The following is a 13877-nucleotide window of genomic DNA, read 5'->3' as shown; positions in this document are numbered from 1 at the left end:
TACAGAGGCCATAAACCCCTTAACCTTTCTGTGTGTGTGCGTGTGCTTGGAGTTGGGTCATTCTGATGATAACCTGAGAAATGTTCACACTAAATGCATGGTCAACTCTTGATCATCTGCCCTGAAAGGGGGAGAGCAGTGGCTCGAGCACCGCGGGACAGTGGAAAGCACACTCTATTTGGAGACGGGGACCGGGTCCAAATCCTGGTTCTGCACCTTCCTAGTCTGTCCGACCTTAAGCAAGACCACGTCACTGCTCTGGGTCTGGTTCTTCATCTCCTAAGCATGTGGTAGCTGGACTAGATGGCCTCAGAGGTTCTTTCTGGCTCTAAATCCATGATCCTTTAATGCCCAGTTCCCTCTTGTCTGCCTTTGGTTGACTCAGTAAGACTTCTGGGTAGCAGACCGCTCTTCCACTGGCATTTTGCTGAAATGATGATGACAATAAATTTACAATCTTTGAGTGCCTACTGTCCCCATGGGCAGCACAGAGAGAAGGCCCAGAAACATTGTAGATTGTCGACGGAAATTCTGCTGGGATTCAGATTCGCATGAAGAAGTCACCAGATATGGAGAGATGCCCCATGGGGATAATCAAGAGTTGACACTTTGGGGGATGCGGTGACTTGCTCCACTCTTTGCCCCCACCTGGTTTGACTCAGAAATTGGGGGGATGGCTTGCAAGGCTAGACCGGTCCAATAAGATGGGTTCTTTGGAGGCTAACTTTCTGCTCACTTCTTTTTCCCATTTCCACTGAAAGAATTGATATCCACCGCAAAGAAAATGCTGGCGCGTCTGAGAAGCCGATTACTATCCACGCCTCCCCTGAAGGCTGCTCCACTGCGTGCAAGATTATCATGGAGATCATGCAGAAGGAGGCCCAAGATACCAAGTTGTGAGTAAAGGGCATTGCCGGGGGGGTGGAGGATTCCCAGTTGAGTGGTCGTGGTTCAGGAGTGTTTCCCTTTGGGTCTGCTTAAAGAGAATTCTGCTGAGGAGTTTAGGGTGACATGTTCACTTATGTCCCCAACAGCTTAAGCTTTGGGACACAAAAGTTTTCTGGCTCTCCCGTTACCTTAGTTGGGAACCCGAGGTCCGCTGGTTTGAGCGCAGCATCCTGGAAGTGCCCGCTTGTATGTCCTTAGGGGCCCTTCTTCAGCTGGAACACAATTTTGCCCCAATATTGGCTCCTGATCCCCCATCTCACCCACCCAAGTCAAGATGCACGCTGTAACCTCTTGCACTAATGATCTCCTCGGCCATCCCTCTAGCTTCAAATGCTGGCTCTGATACATCCTCCTTGTGTGATCATGAGCAAGTTTCTTCTACTCTCTGAACCCGATTCCTCATCTGTAAAATGGGACTGATGCTCCTCACAATAACTTCCTACTTCACAGGGTTGTTATTTGGTTCACAAGCGGTCTTGCATGTTATGTTCTCTGCAATCCTGGAAATGCTTTGGCAATGTCATTCAGCACTCACCAAATGCTAGGCCATCCACCAGGTACCGGTAATGACAGCCCCTCTAAGATGGGGAGGGGGGAGTGAGGTTAGGAGTGTTTTGAGCAACTTGGAAGAAAAGTACCTTTTCATTTCAGGGTTTGTAATCTTTTGAGTTTTGACATTAGCAATCTCTTCTGGGTGTTGATAAGCCCTGAAGAGGCTTTTGTGGGAACTGGATGAATTTCTCTGTTGCCTGCTTGGCCCTGGAATGGGGGTAGTGGCTGTCTCTGATGGGAGTAATGATCCTTGGTTCAAAAAAACCAAAAAAGGGTCAGGGGCATTCATGTGATGTTCCAACTCTAGTTAAAGAGATGTACCTAGTTCCTGAGTCTCTCATGTTTCCTGATGACTGAGGCAAAAGACAAAGCATCTCTTCCCCCTCCCTCTTACAGGGATATCAGCTTAGGATCCCCCTAGTTTCTCCTTTTAAAGGAAGTCAGTCTCTTTTCCATGACTTATAAATTAGGGGTCAGTGAGAGTGTAGAGCCATCCTGCTGTTAACGTGCTTATTAATTCTACCTCTTACGCTTTGGTTACATAGCTGGGGCTCATGACTTGGCTTTCTGCACAGTAAATGGGCATTCTTGCAGGCTGGTGACAAAAGTCTTGCTTAATCTTTTACGCAGTCAAAAGGAATCTGAATGAAGGCTTTTCTTCCCTTTCCCATCCCTTTCCCTCATGATTGTCAGCTACATCCAAATTAAATTTTTCTAAACACAAATTGGCCTGGTCCATCCTAGTGAGAGATAGGCAGAGGTGCCAAGCAGAACGCTCTCTTGCCAGAGGCAGCGGGCACCCTCACAATCCAGCTGTCTCTCTCGCCAACAGACATTTTGAGCAGCAATGCAGAGAGAAAGATGGAGACGCTCAGCTATGTCTCTCCAACCTGGCTTGGATTTCTTTCTTTCTTGACTTCCTGAGCTCTGATTTCAATCCCTGGCCTTGATGCCTGCTGACCATCAAGAAAATAAGAGTAAAAAGACTGATCTGGGAATCAGAAAAATTCTTCAAGTTGCTCAGGAGCTTCAGTGTTCCTGCCCAAATTTTAGTTCCTACTCTTTCCATTCCCATTTCCCTCAAAGAGTATGCTCTAAGAGCATGTCCCATGATTGAGTCCATTTACTAGGATTCAAGAGATGCTCTGGGAGCAAGTAGTGATTGATGCCATTAGAAATAGCTTCCTGTGAGCCAATCCTTGGTGACTCATTATCACCAGTTCCTCTGCTCTCTCTCCTAACCTATGACCTTTATTTCCTGTGCTTTCCAAGCATGGAGTTTGTAAGGGCTTGACTTGTTCTCACTCCCCTATGAGAGAAGTAGGGATGGGGGGGTCAAGGGCCTTATGTGCTAATATATAGGATTTTGTGGGATGGCATCCAGACCCTAATACGGGGATTTGGGGCATAGTTTGGAAATGCTTACCCAAGTAGGGAGCACACTTGAGGAAAGGAGTCCATTTGACTGAGCACTGCCTTAACAAGGATTTGCCACAGTCCAGAACTGTAGTTCTCTGATGACTATTGCACCATTTTTTCCTATCAAAAATTCCACGTGAAGATGCTTTCACCAGTGAGCATCCCTCTTTCAGAGGATATCATGTTATATTCTTTATCATCATGGTATCTGCAAGCAGTATTAGCTTTTCTTTGTGTCTGAAGGTTTTTAATATGATACTGTTAGGGAACATTTGGGCCCCAAATTTCCAAAGTATGAGGTGGTTGGATTTGTTCATTAATATCACTGGTTTCTGTTTTAAAGTGGTGCTTGGTCTGTATAACAGGATGCTGGAAATGGAAAAGTTCCTTAGCAGCCCCCTCGTCCAGCCCACTGTTATTAGAGAAAAGGAAAATGAGTCCCAGAAAGGGGAAGGGGATTGCCCAGCACTCGGCTCTTCAGCCCCAGAAATGGGGCTGGAACTTGAGTCTTAAATCCCAGTGCAGTACTATCACCTCTAATTATAAATTATTCCTCTATTTCTAACAGGCACCTCCATGGTATTTCATCCCGGACCGCGCTTAGTGCAATGCCTCGTACATAGTAGGCACTCAAATGTTTGCTGAATGAGTGGATGTGATTATCTTTTTATTAAAATTTCCCCTCCCCCCCTGCCTTGAGTTTCTGATGTTTTTCGGTCTTTCAGCACCGACGAAATTCCCTTGAAGATTCTGGCTCATAACAACTTTGTTGGCCGCCTGATTGGGAAGGAAGGAAGGAACCTGAAGAAAATCGAGCAGGACACTGACACCAAGATCACCATCTCACCGTGAGTACTGCTCTGGCTTAAGATTCTGACTCTGGTATCTTGGGATGCGATGGGAGCCCGAGCCACCATTAACATTTTATTCAGCCGAGCTGACTCCATTCAGTTTGAGTTGCTATTCTCCCCTGTCCTGTCTATGTATTTAAATATGTTCACTCTCATTCTTCCAAATCACCTGCCATTCCACAAGCATATAGCCTTCCGGAGCCCCCACTGGAGGTGATGCATCTGTTGCCAGTGGAGGAACAAGAAAGATTAAATGTTGAGTTTCTTGTTGATTAAGAGGGTTGCCAAGGCAACATGGCTTGCAAAAGTAGAAAGAAGACTGGATTTGGAGGCTGAGGACCTGCATTCAAATCCTGTCTGCAACTTACCTCCTGTGTGACTTTGGGCAAATAAACTCCCCTCTCTGGATCTCAAATTTCTTCAACAGTAAAACGAGAGGTTTTAAAACTACATAGCTCACTAAAACTCTTTCCAGCCCTCCATGGACTGATCACAACACTAAGTTTTCTGGCCCTGATTGCCTGAGAGAAGTTGAGTGGAAAATCAAGAACTTGGAAAAAAAAATTAGTGGAGGAAGGGAATACATGAAAATTTTTTGCCTTAATGTAAAGGACAAGGGGAGAAAATAATAACTAACATTTCCCTGCAATTCCTTTGCCTTTTTTTTTTGCTATGAGATCTCTCTTCTCCTCTCAGGATTATTATAACTCCTCTCTGCTTTTGTCTGAGAATCAGAGAAATTAAACAACTTGTCTCTAGTCACACAGCCAGCATGTGGGATTTGAACTCATGTATTCTCAATTCCAGTCTTATATTCTATCTGCTATACCAGGCTCACTCTGCAAAATAAATAGATGTGAAAATGCAAGAGGAAACTGTTTTGTGATGACAGGCCTTCCTTCTTCAGTGAAGTGCTCCTTTAGGAAGCTGCGAGAGAACATATGAAAATGTAAAATAGCAGGAGGGCAAAAGTTGGCATAGCATGGCCCCTTTGGAGAAAGCCAAGATGGTTTTCCCAATTATATCCAAGATGACCCTTCTAGTGAGGCTGAAAACTATAAGTGATAACATCCAAGGAACCTCGATTATTTAGCATAATTCCGAGGTTTACTGGTTAGTAAATGCCTTCAATATTCTAACACCATCGCATTTCCCATAATTGTTTATGTCCCTTTCTGCCATTGTGGCTCGAATCCGATTTTTCTTAGGCCACCTCAGAAAGCTTGTGAGGGTAGGGGTGAGGGTGGGAAAAGGAAGTCATGTTCCACTAGACCCCCTTGTTAAGATCTCTAGCATGACTGCCTTACCCCATTTAATATTGTGTCTTAATGGTGTCTGAATGATCTAGTCCGTGTCTGAGCCATTAAAGCTGATGATTTTGGTTTCTTGTTTGAAGTTGTTGGTTAAGGTAGGTTATAGAAGACTTGGCTACAACTAAGCTTCCGGTCTTTGAAAGTGGTGAGTGCTTCCTCCTTGTTGGATGGCCCCGCAAACATTGCCCTGGAAAAATGTAAACATCGGATGTCTCCATCTGAACTGTACGTTATTTGAAAGATTAAGTGCTGTCCTGTCTGGAATTGCTGTAGTCTTTTCTTCAGAGCGTAAGAATGGAGCTAAAGGTGTAACGGGGCCCTGCTTGACGCTCCTTTCGGCTGTGTAGACTCTTACCTCGAGAATCCTGTTGCCTTGCATTTCACTTTCAAATGACGAGTAGACATGACTCCAACTTAAATGGTTGATCTCTGCACACCATTTAAAGTATGCTTTAAAACTGAGCTGCAGTTGAGACCAGTTTTCTTCAGGATGCTGTGAAGAGAAGCATTCTCTTGCCGCCTTCTTTACCTTACAATTCTTCCCTTCTTGCTTCTTGGCTAATTCCTATTACGTTTGACCACTCGCTTCTAGCTATTACCAGCTACCACCTTGGGGTTGGAATCAACATTTGTGCCTCCATGGAAATTAACAGTCTTTTCCTAATAATTTTTCTTCCTTTCTCTTTTTCTCTTTCTTTGTGTTTTTTTTCTTCACTCTACAGACTGCAGGAGTTGACTCTGTATAACCCGGAGCGTACCATCACTGTCAAAGGTAGCATTGAGACTTGTGGCAAGGCTGAGGAGGAGATCATGAAGAAAATAAGGGAGTCTTATGAGAGTGATCTCAGTGCTATGAATGTGAGTTCTGAAATACTGGAGGTGATTAAGACTTTTTTTTTTTCTCCCTTCCCCTTTTTTCTTTGCTCTATTCTTTTGGGGGAGGGTGGTCAGTTAGGAAATGAATACGCGATGAAATATTTTTCTCATTTGTAAAATTGAAACAGTCCTTCTATTATATCCGTATGGGCTTGGTGTTTGTATTGAAGGGGGATGTGCTAGCAATTGGACAATGTAAAAGGGAACTTTGGGGTATGTTTAAAATCAAAGCTTTTTTTTTTACCATTAGTTTACAGCTTGGGAATATAGAGAAAGTTTCTGATTGACAAGGCAGTCTGTTTCTAGTGGAATACAGGTAGTACCCAAGCAGACCAGTAGGAAGGAATTAGAAAGGATAGGTTAGAATCCTTTGTATCTTAGGGAGTCAGTCATAAAAAGTGGATTTATAAAGGAAAAGTGGACAGTTGATGGCAGCCTCATTTTGAATGATATTTTTCAACAGGAAAATTCAAAACTGAAGGGGCTGTAGCTAATTAATGGTGCTTCCTGTTAGGATTAGTGTTTAAGTAAGAAAAATAGCATTAGCTTTTAAAAACTTCCCCAGGAAGTGAAGGATTAAATCTCAACCCAAATTCAAGAATCAAGGAGTCGCTTCAGCACCTCTCCTGATTTCTCTTTTCATGGTTTCATTCAAACTGCCCTCCTGGCTGTGCCTTCAACTTAACAATATGACTTCTCACTGCTAATTCTTTCTTCTTTTCAAAATCTTTGCATATATTTTGGGACTTTACTTCATCATTAAAATGACCCTGTGAGGTAGAGCTAAAGTGACCTATCCTTACTTTACCGTGAGCCCAGCGAAGGCCAGATCACATAATTCCAAGCCCAGAACTTTGGCTTTTCCTCTTTAAAAGAAAAAAGAAGCCTGGACTTCTCTTGCTATGTGGCTGCTCATGAGAAAGCTCTGGCTCTGCAGCAAACCTGCGAGGCAGCATGTGGCCACTTGATGTGGATTCTGTGGCACGAGGCCTTGGGGCATCCTGTTTGTGATGGTCCCCCTTCCGGTAGCATTGTGAAGGCCTGTACCATCACTCTCTTCCCTGCCTTGAGCTGGATTAAGATGAGATGAGACTCTTTAATTTTATGGAATGAGTTTAAGCAGTCCCTATTGGGACCATGAATACTCCCTCCATTTTCCTGTGTAGGTTCCCGTTACACGTTCACATATGTGGCACCTGTGCCCCAAGCAAGGGCAGGCAGGACTCCTGGAAGTGGCATCTTGGATTGTGAGGAGTTAGCCTGAGCTTGGAGGGAAATGGGAAAGATAGGAGGGAAAGCGCCACCAATAGTGAGACTGGAGAGGATTTCAGTGTTAGTATGCATCCCCACTTGTTAGGAATTGTCCCAAGGAGCTGCTTGGAAGCAAGTCTAGTCTTCAGGCAATTTTTTTCCCCCAGATAAGACTCCACCCTCCCTCTCTCTTCCCACGCTTGCCCCCTTTCCACCACTGACTAATTTTCTCCCTTCCCTGTCCTTTCCCTCTCCCCCACCCATCGGAAAAGAGAGAGAAGAAGGAAGTAGCAATGTTCAGATTAGGGAGGGGGGTGTCTGGGGGCCTTTCCCTCTGAAGGACTTTAAGATGCATGAAACTCTCTGTTAGGCCTGGCTTCAATCTGTCTCCTTCCTTTCTTGGCCATTCTGCATTTCCTGGCTCCGTAGATCTGGCTTGGGCCGCAGTGGAAGAGCACCAAGAGTTTATAAGTGATTTGATCTGTGTTCAGTGAGAGCCCACTGTGGGTAGAACAGTGGATCGGGTGGCACGGTGTACTGTGCCAGAAGTGGAGGCCACGGTCCCTGCTGCCCGTGGGCACCACCCCCATCCTTGTGGGGAGACCCGGCAGGTGAAAGAGATTAATGAAACCTTCAGGAGACAAGCAAGTGCAAACTCCCCCTTCCCCTGCTGGTCTGAGGGGCTGTTCAGGTGATGTTTGATCATGTGAATGCCAAAAAAAAAAAAAAAAAATTGCTGTTATTTTAAAAGTGAGTATGAGAGAGTGAGAGAGAGAGAGAGAAGGGGGTCCTATTCTGAGTGTTGTCTCGTGATGGAGCTTTGGCGTTGGACCTTTTTGTCATAACATCCGTAACCTTCCTACCCTTGCAGCTTCAAGCCCACTTACTTCCTGGATTAAATCTGAATGCCCTGGGTCTGTTCCCAGCCTCTACTTCTGGGATACCCTCCCCCTCCACTTTGGGGGTTCCTTCGGCTGCAGCCGCTACTAACTACCTGCCATATGGGGTAAGCTTTGGGTTTGGGGCTGTACAAAATGAGGGCCTTGGAGCAGCATCCCTTGATGGATCTGCTGTGACTAAGGAAAGCCAAGGGCAGCAGAGAGCTGGGGGAGGGCTGGGAAGGAGGTGCCCAACTTGAGCTGTGCCAGCCTTCCGAGCAGCAGGCATTCTGAGCCAGCTTGAATCCCAGCTCCCAGATCCCTGTTCTGCCCATTGGCTGATCCCTTTGGCCCCTTCCTCTATGAACAGGTGGGTTATTTGTCCTGCTTAGCTAGCCAGAGCCTTGCACAGAGTATTTGTTAAATGGATGCCAGTTGGATCGATTTGAGGGATGCCAGTTAATGGTGTGTTTTTGACAGAGTAACCTCACTAACGTGAATGTCAAGATTTACTCCGAATAACAAACTGCAGGGACTCATTTCCCTCCTCCCTTTAGGAAATTCAGGAGCCCCTTGGACACTGGCATTTAGACAGAATTTTTCCTTTGATAGAGATGGAGGGGAGAGGAAGAGAGCCTTCCTAGTTGACTAATACGAGTCCTGGCCCTCAATATACCCTTGTCAAAGGAGTTTGTGTCCATGGTAGCAACTGAATTTTAATCTCCCTACCTTAGACCAGGGCCCACTTGGACAATGAGCGTGCTCCTAAGTGACATCTGGTCTGGGATTGACTGGAAGTCTGTCATTTTTGGAACTTTAAGATACGCCCCCATCGTGGGGTCAATCCATTCCTTGACTTCTTAAATGATTCCATTAATACATACCCCACCTCTCCCCTTGCTGCAGATTTTATAGTAAGTTGCCCTAGAAATTTGATGTCCAAATAGTATCCATGCAGTTATTCTCTTTGCCAGACTCTATGATGATTTGGGGGAGTTTGTTTGCTGTAGTGGTGAGGAGGACTGATCACTCCCTTCCTTCTGTATTCTGAGAGCCCATTTCCCAACTTGCTTTTTGTCTACCACCTAATAAATTCACTTTTCCCATTTTTACCTTCTCCATCATCAACTTTTCTTCTATACAAAATAAACAATTTTAAAGACCCCCCCAAAGTGCTTTATTAGCTCATTTCCCATTTTAAGGACTTAGAAAACCAGTTTTTGGTCCTCAGTGAAGAGAAATCCATTATCCTAAGGACTAACGATAACTTACCATACGGAGGAAGGTGAGACTTACAATAAATGTAACTCAGTGTGGATCAATTAACCTTATATTGCTTTGCATTAAATTTGTATGCATTTATACACATATATGTGTGTGTATATGTACGTGGACTTTACCTGTCTTGTCCAGTGTCCTTTTGGCCCAGGGGATAATGTGAGAAAATCAGATCTGCCTCTTGTTTTTTAAGAACATTCCTCAAGGAGAAATCTTGAACAAAATGCAAACAGACGACAAGTTAGCAAGACCTTATTCTGCAATAAGGGATATGTGTGTCTCAGAAAGGCATCTTCTAACAAAATTTATCAAATTAGAGAGAAAATTTTCAGGGCTCCTGTGAGAGACTGACAAGTAGGGCCATGTGGTGGAATGAAGGAAGCTTTGGGACTTGCGTTGGGAGGGAGGGGGTACATGACTTTGAATTCTGTCAAAACTAGGTCTTAATTAGCTGGGTAGACTGGGCTGGCCATTTGGAAGAATCCAATGAGATAACCTATGTAAAGGCAATCTGAAACGGCCCTAGATATGACAGCAGCTTTTAGTTAAATGCATTTGACTGCTGAGTATTTGTATCTCCTAAGATCTTTGATGATCTTATTGGATGATGTCTAGAGAACTCCCTTCCAGAAAAAAAAATGCATATAAATAGAATATATTTTTAAATGTATTTGGAAACATATTTCTTAAAAGGATTTTAGGTGAAAAAACTGTCCTTTCCTGCCAATTTATCTTTTTATACATTGAGAACTGTCTTTAACTAGTACTAGCAAACACATATAACACTGGAAGGTTTACAGAATGCTTAGTTCTATTCTCTTATTTGAGATCTGGACCCCCCAGGAGGATATTAGGAGGATGCTTCTCTTTATTTGGCATCTTCGTTGCCTTCAACAACTCTTAGAGTGGAAAAACTGATGTCCCTGTTCCCTCCTGAGCACATTTTAGAGAAGGGGAAATGGGTTCCGAGAGTCCTAAGGTCTTGCCTAGCATTATGTCTAGAACAATACTGTGCTCTTTTATAGAGTTTACAGCTTCTTGGACAAGACCACCCTATTTCACTGTCCTGTACCCTTCTTGTTGATGTTTATTGTGAATTGGAACATATGAAAATCGCCCTTTCAAAAAGAATGCATATTAAATTTTAAACAAAACTAAGTTGAAAGAGGCAGAAAAGTGAATGAAAGAAAAGACAAGGAACTGGAATTATCTGTTTCTTATAGCGGCCTGGTAGGATTGGCTTGAAGGCTCAGAGAATCAGCAGATTCTTTCCCCTCCCTCCCCCTAACTTGCAATGCTTTCTAGCTCCCTCCCCTCAATTCTTCACAGCAGGACATACCACCAAGCTGACCAGGGAAGACCATTCCCGGTACTCCAAGGGGCTTAGGTGCCATGGCAGAGGGAGGACAGGATCTGGAGTCATAAATACTGCTGCTATCACCTTGCTCATTTCTCCTTCTGACCCTTGGTTTCTCTTCTTTAAAGGGTTGGGGTTCTGATTAGGTTAGGGGTTCTAGTACACTGTAGAACAGGGTACCATGGCTGCTTTCAAGGAAAACAAGTGGGCTCCAGTGCAACAACAAATGAACTAATAAGGGAGTGACTGGAACAAGCTGGGAGAGAGAGCCTGAGGGACGGGTGTTACCCAGCCTCACAAGGAAAGGGACCTTCAGAGTTCTGAGTCTAGTTGTGTTTTTGCTGTTGTGTGTTTTAGACCTAGATCAAACTAATGAGACTTTAGAATAATACAGAGGAGTGGCTGCTTAGTGTTTTCTAATCTTCCTCACTCTTCTGGGCTAATCTCTTCTTGAAGTGTGTGTGAGAGAGCTCTTCTTGCCCTTCTTCTCTGCCCTTCTTGTCCTCCATCTGCCATGGCCGAGATACCAACCCATGTGAGCCTGCAGAGAATGGAGCTTTCCTGTGAAGACTCCTTACCCAGGGCATGGTAAAAATCAGTGGCCCTAAAACTTAAGAAGGGAGAATAAAGAAACATAATATGCTATAAGCCCGGTGGCTTTTTATAGCTTGGAATGACTTTTCTGTCAGTGCTTTGAAAGAAGAATCCCATTTGCCCAAAGCACGTGAGGGATTTTTCTCAGAATAGAATCTCCAGAAAGAGAGTATTTGCTATAAAGTTGAGTACTTAGGGCTTGGATTATTGAGTGAGAGAATTTGAGACAGTTTCACCCTTAGCCTGCTTTCCTTGTTCCTTATTTTACAATGGAAGAAGGATAGAGAAAGCTTCCATTTTTTTTTGTTTGCTCCTGGACCTCACAGTTCTGACAAACCTCAGGCCTCGCTCCAAGTTTTGGGGTGCTGCTAGGGATGTAGCTCTGGGGACTCTTACTTCTCTCCTCATGTTAGCTTTGGAAGTCATAATTTTAAAGATATCTTGAGGAGCTTGAGTGGAAAAAAGCTACATTAAAATTAATTTTAATTCTCATAGTTTCTCAGTCTTAGGCAAGTTATCTTAATTTAATTTAACAAAGAAAAAATCGAGAGCCTGACAGAGTTACCCACAAACTTGGGAAGTAGAACACAAAAGAGCTGTCAGGCTTCAGCAGAGAGGCAATGGGGTACCACTGTGCAAGGATCTATGCCTTCAGAACAGTAGGCTGGCAATTATGTGAAGTTGAGCCCAGAGAGGCAAGGACAACAGATAACAGAAGAGTTTTGACACCATGTTTTTCTCAGTGGCAAGCTCTCTAAAGGAGCAGATTCCTCTCTTAATGGGAGTTGGAATATTTACATGTATAAATATTAGTTAAGTTAGTAAATATTTGTACTTTTAGTCAAACCCACATGACATTGCTCCTTTTTTTCTTTCTTAAGTATTTCTTTGGACCCTTTCCTTTTCTCACCTCAGAGGCACTAAAAGACCAATCAGAAACACTTGTATTATAGAATAAGCTGAGCCAGCTCCAGCTCCATTACACACGATTCTTTTTTTTTTTCTTTCCTATATCTTTGGCTTTCCCAACCTGGAAGTCACCAGCGTTTCCTTTATTTAAATATGTATTAACTTAAGCTGAGATTTTTGCACCTCTCCCTACTTCATAGGAAACAGATTTAGAGCTTGATTAGTTAGACATAATAGAAGTGAGTTAGGTTTTTTGTTTTTTTTTTAATAAACAAACATGTATGTAAAACTCACTTTTACTGCTAAGGAAATTAAGAAGCAAAGTGACTTGTACACAGATACCCAGTGGCAGGGAAGAAATTCGTACCTACTCTGATTGTAAATGCATATGTTCTGCTCACATCCACTGCCAGCCTTCTGTTGAGGCTTCCTTTCCATGTGCTCTCACTCTGACTCCATCACAGCAGATATGCCCAGCGTCCTTTGCCTTATTACTTGTCTCTGCCCAGTTGATACAGTTTCAAGGCCCGTCTCCGTCCTTGCCACCAGCCAGTTGGGTTTCCCCAATGAAATGGCAAATCGTCTTAAGCTTCTGTCTAAAGACGTTTGCCCAGCTCTGAGCTGGCAGTTTTTGGCATCCCAAAGTGGGAGGAAATGTTGCTTCCAGAAGTGCTCCAATGAGGGATAAGGGTGGGGAAGCAGGGACTGGCAGCCGTGGGAAAAAAAAAGGAAGGCGACTGGCATAGCCCTGGGCACCAAGCACTGGTGCTGTGTTGGCAGCTTGCTGGCACTGTCTGGCAGACTCTGCCTTTGCTGTTGCTCATTGTCTTCTTTTAGAGTTCCTAGAAATCTGGCTCAAAGACGGAGGTGGAGAGAAGGGAAGATGTCCAATTAGGAATAGAGAAAGGTGAAAAATGGCGAACTAGGAGAGGAACTATTTCCTAGGTTCTGCACTGTGTCCCCATCTCTTCATTCAGCAGGGTCTTTAAGAGACCAAATGGAATTTGTGAATTAGATTCAGATTTCGAGATGTTCTCAAGGATTAGTTAAGGCAAAGATGGCTGTAGCTTTGCTTGTTTCCCTCTCTGGAGACAACCCATTCTCTTCCTTAATTCATTCAAAGGTTGTTAACTGTGTGTATAGCATGCCCTTTTGTAATAGGCTTGCCAGCTTTAAGTGGATAGCTTTATTTTTGAGCGTGGTTTTCTGTTGTCGGCTTTGGGTTGGATAGAATGAGTCATTTATTCCTTTTTTTCTAACTTTTCCTTCTCCTCTCTTTTTAATGACTTCAACATGATTCTGGTAAGACATAAAGCTGTTAACTAATCCCTCAATCTCAAATCCCTATCCAGGTTGCTTCTGAAATCATGGGAGATCTTTTACAGGAGGAAGAGATAGGTGGGCTGCTTGCCAGGTGCCCAAAGGCTACATCTGGCTGGCATGCACAATTTCATTTCAGTGTAGAGTGTTGGGTTCTCTCCTCCACCAGAATAAATACGCAGAGCCCCAGTATTTGCTCATACTTGTATTTTTCATGATGGATGAATAGGAATTACTCATTGGCAAGCCTGCCATCAGGCACTTTTATGTTCCTGTTGTTAAAAGGGGTTCCATAAAATCGACAGAGAAGTCCTTGGGAACTTCTACAAAC

General features: G+C 43.9%; 1 protein-coding gene across 13 annotated transcripts in view; it reads left to right on the top strand.

Annotated features, from left to right (window-relative positions):
- Window positions 1–13877, top strand: part of IGF2BP3 (insulin like growth factor 2 mRNA binding protein 3) — a 99814-nt gene that overhangs the window by 73297 nt on the left and 12640 nt on the right. For 4 of the 13 annotated variants that reach the window (XM_074267756.1, XM_074267755.1, XM_074267749.1 and 1 more), the window contains 5 exons: window positions 762–896; window positions 3488–3541; window positions 3645–3767; window positions 5806–5962; window positions 8082–8216. In XM_074267756.1, coding sequence (XP_074123857.1) covers window positions 762–896; window positions 3488–3541; window positions 3645–3767; window positions 5806–5962; window positions 8082–8216 — 604 coding nt within the window. The remainder of the gene's footprint in view (window positions 1–761; window positions 897–3487; window positions 3542–3644; window positions 3768–5805; window positions 5963–8081; window positions 8217–13877) is intronic. The other 9 variants (XM_074267758.1, XM_074267751.1, XM_074267748.1 and 6 more) reach the window with 5 other exon arrangements.

The sequence above is a fragment of the Sminthopsis crassicaudata genome, chromosome 5 (genome assembly GCF_048593235.1).
Source record: "Sminthopsis crassicaudata isolate SCR6 chromosome 5, ASM4859323v1, whole genome shotgun sequence".
Taxonomy (NCBI): domain Eukaryota; kingdom Metazoa; phylum Chordata; class Mammalia; order Dasyuromorphia; family Dasyuridae; genus Sminthopsis; species Sminthopsis crassicaudata.
Note: the sequence above shows the minus strand (reverse complement) of the source record. Positions and strands in the feature narration are given on the sequence as shown.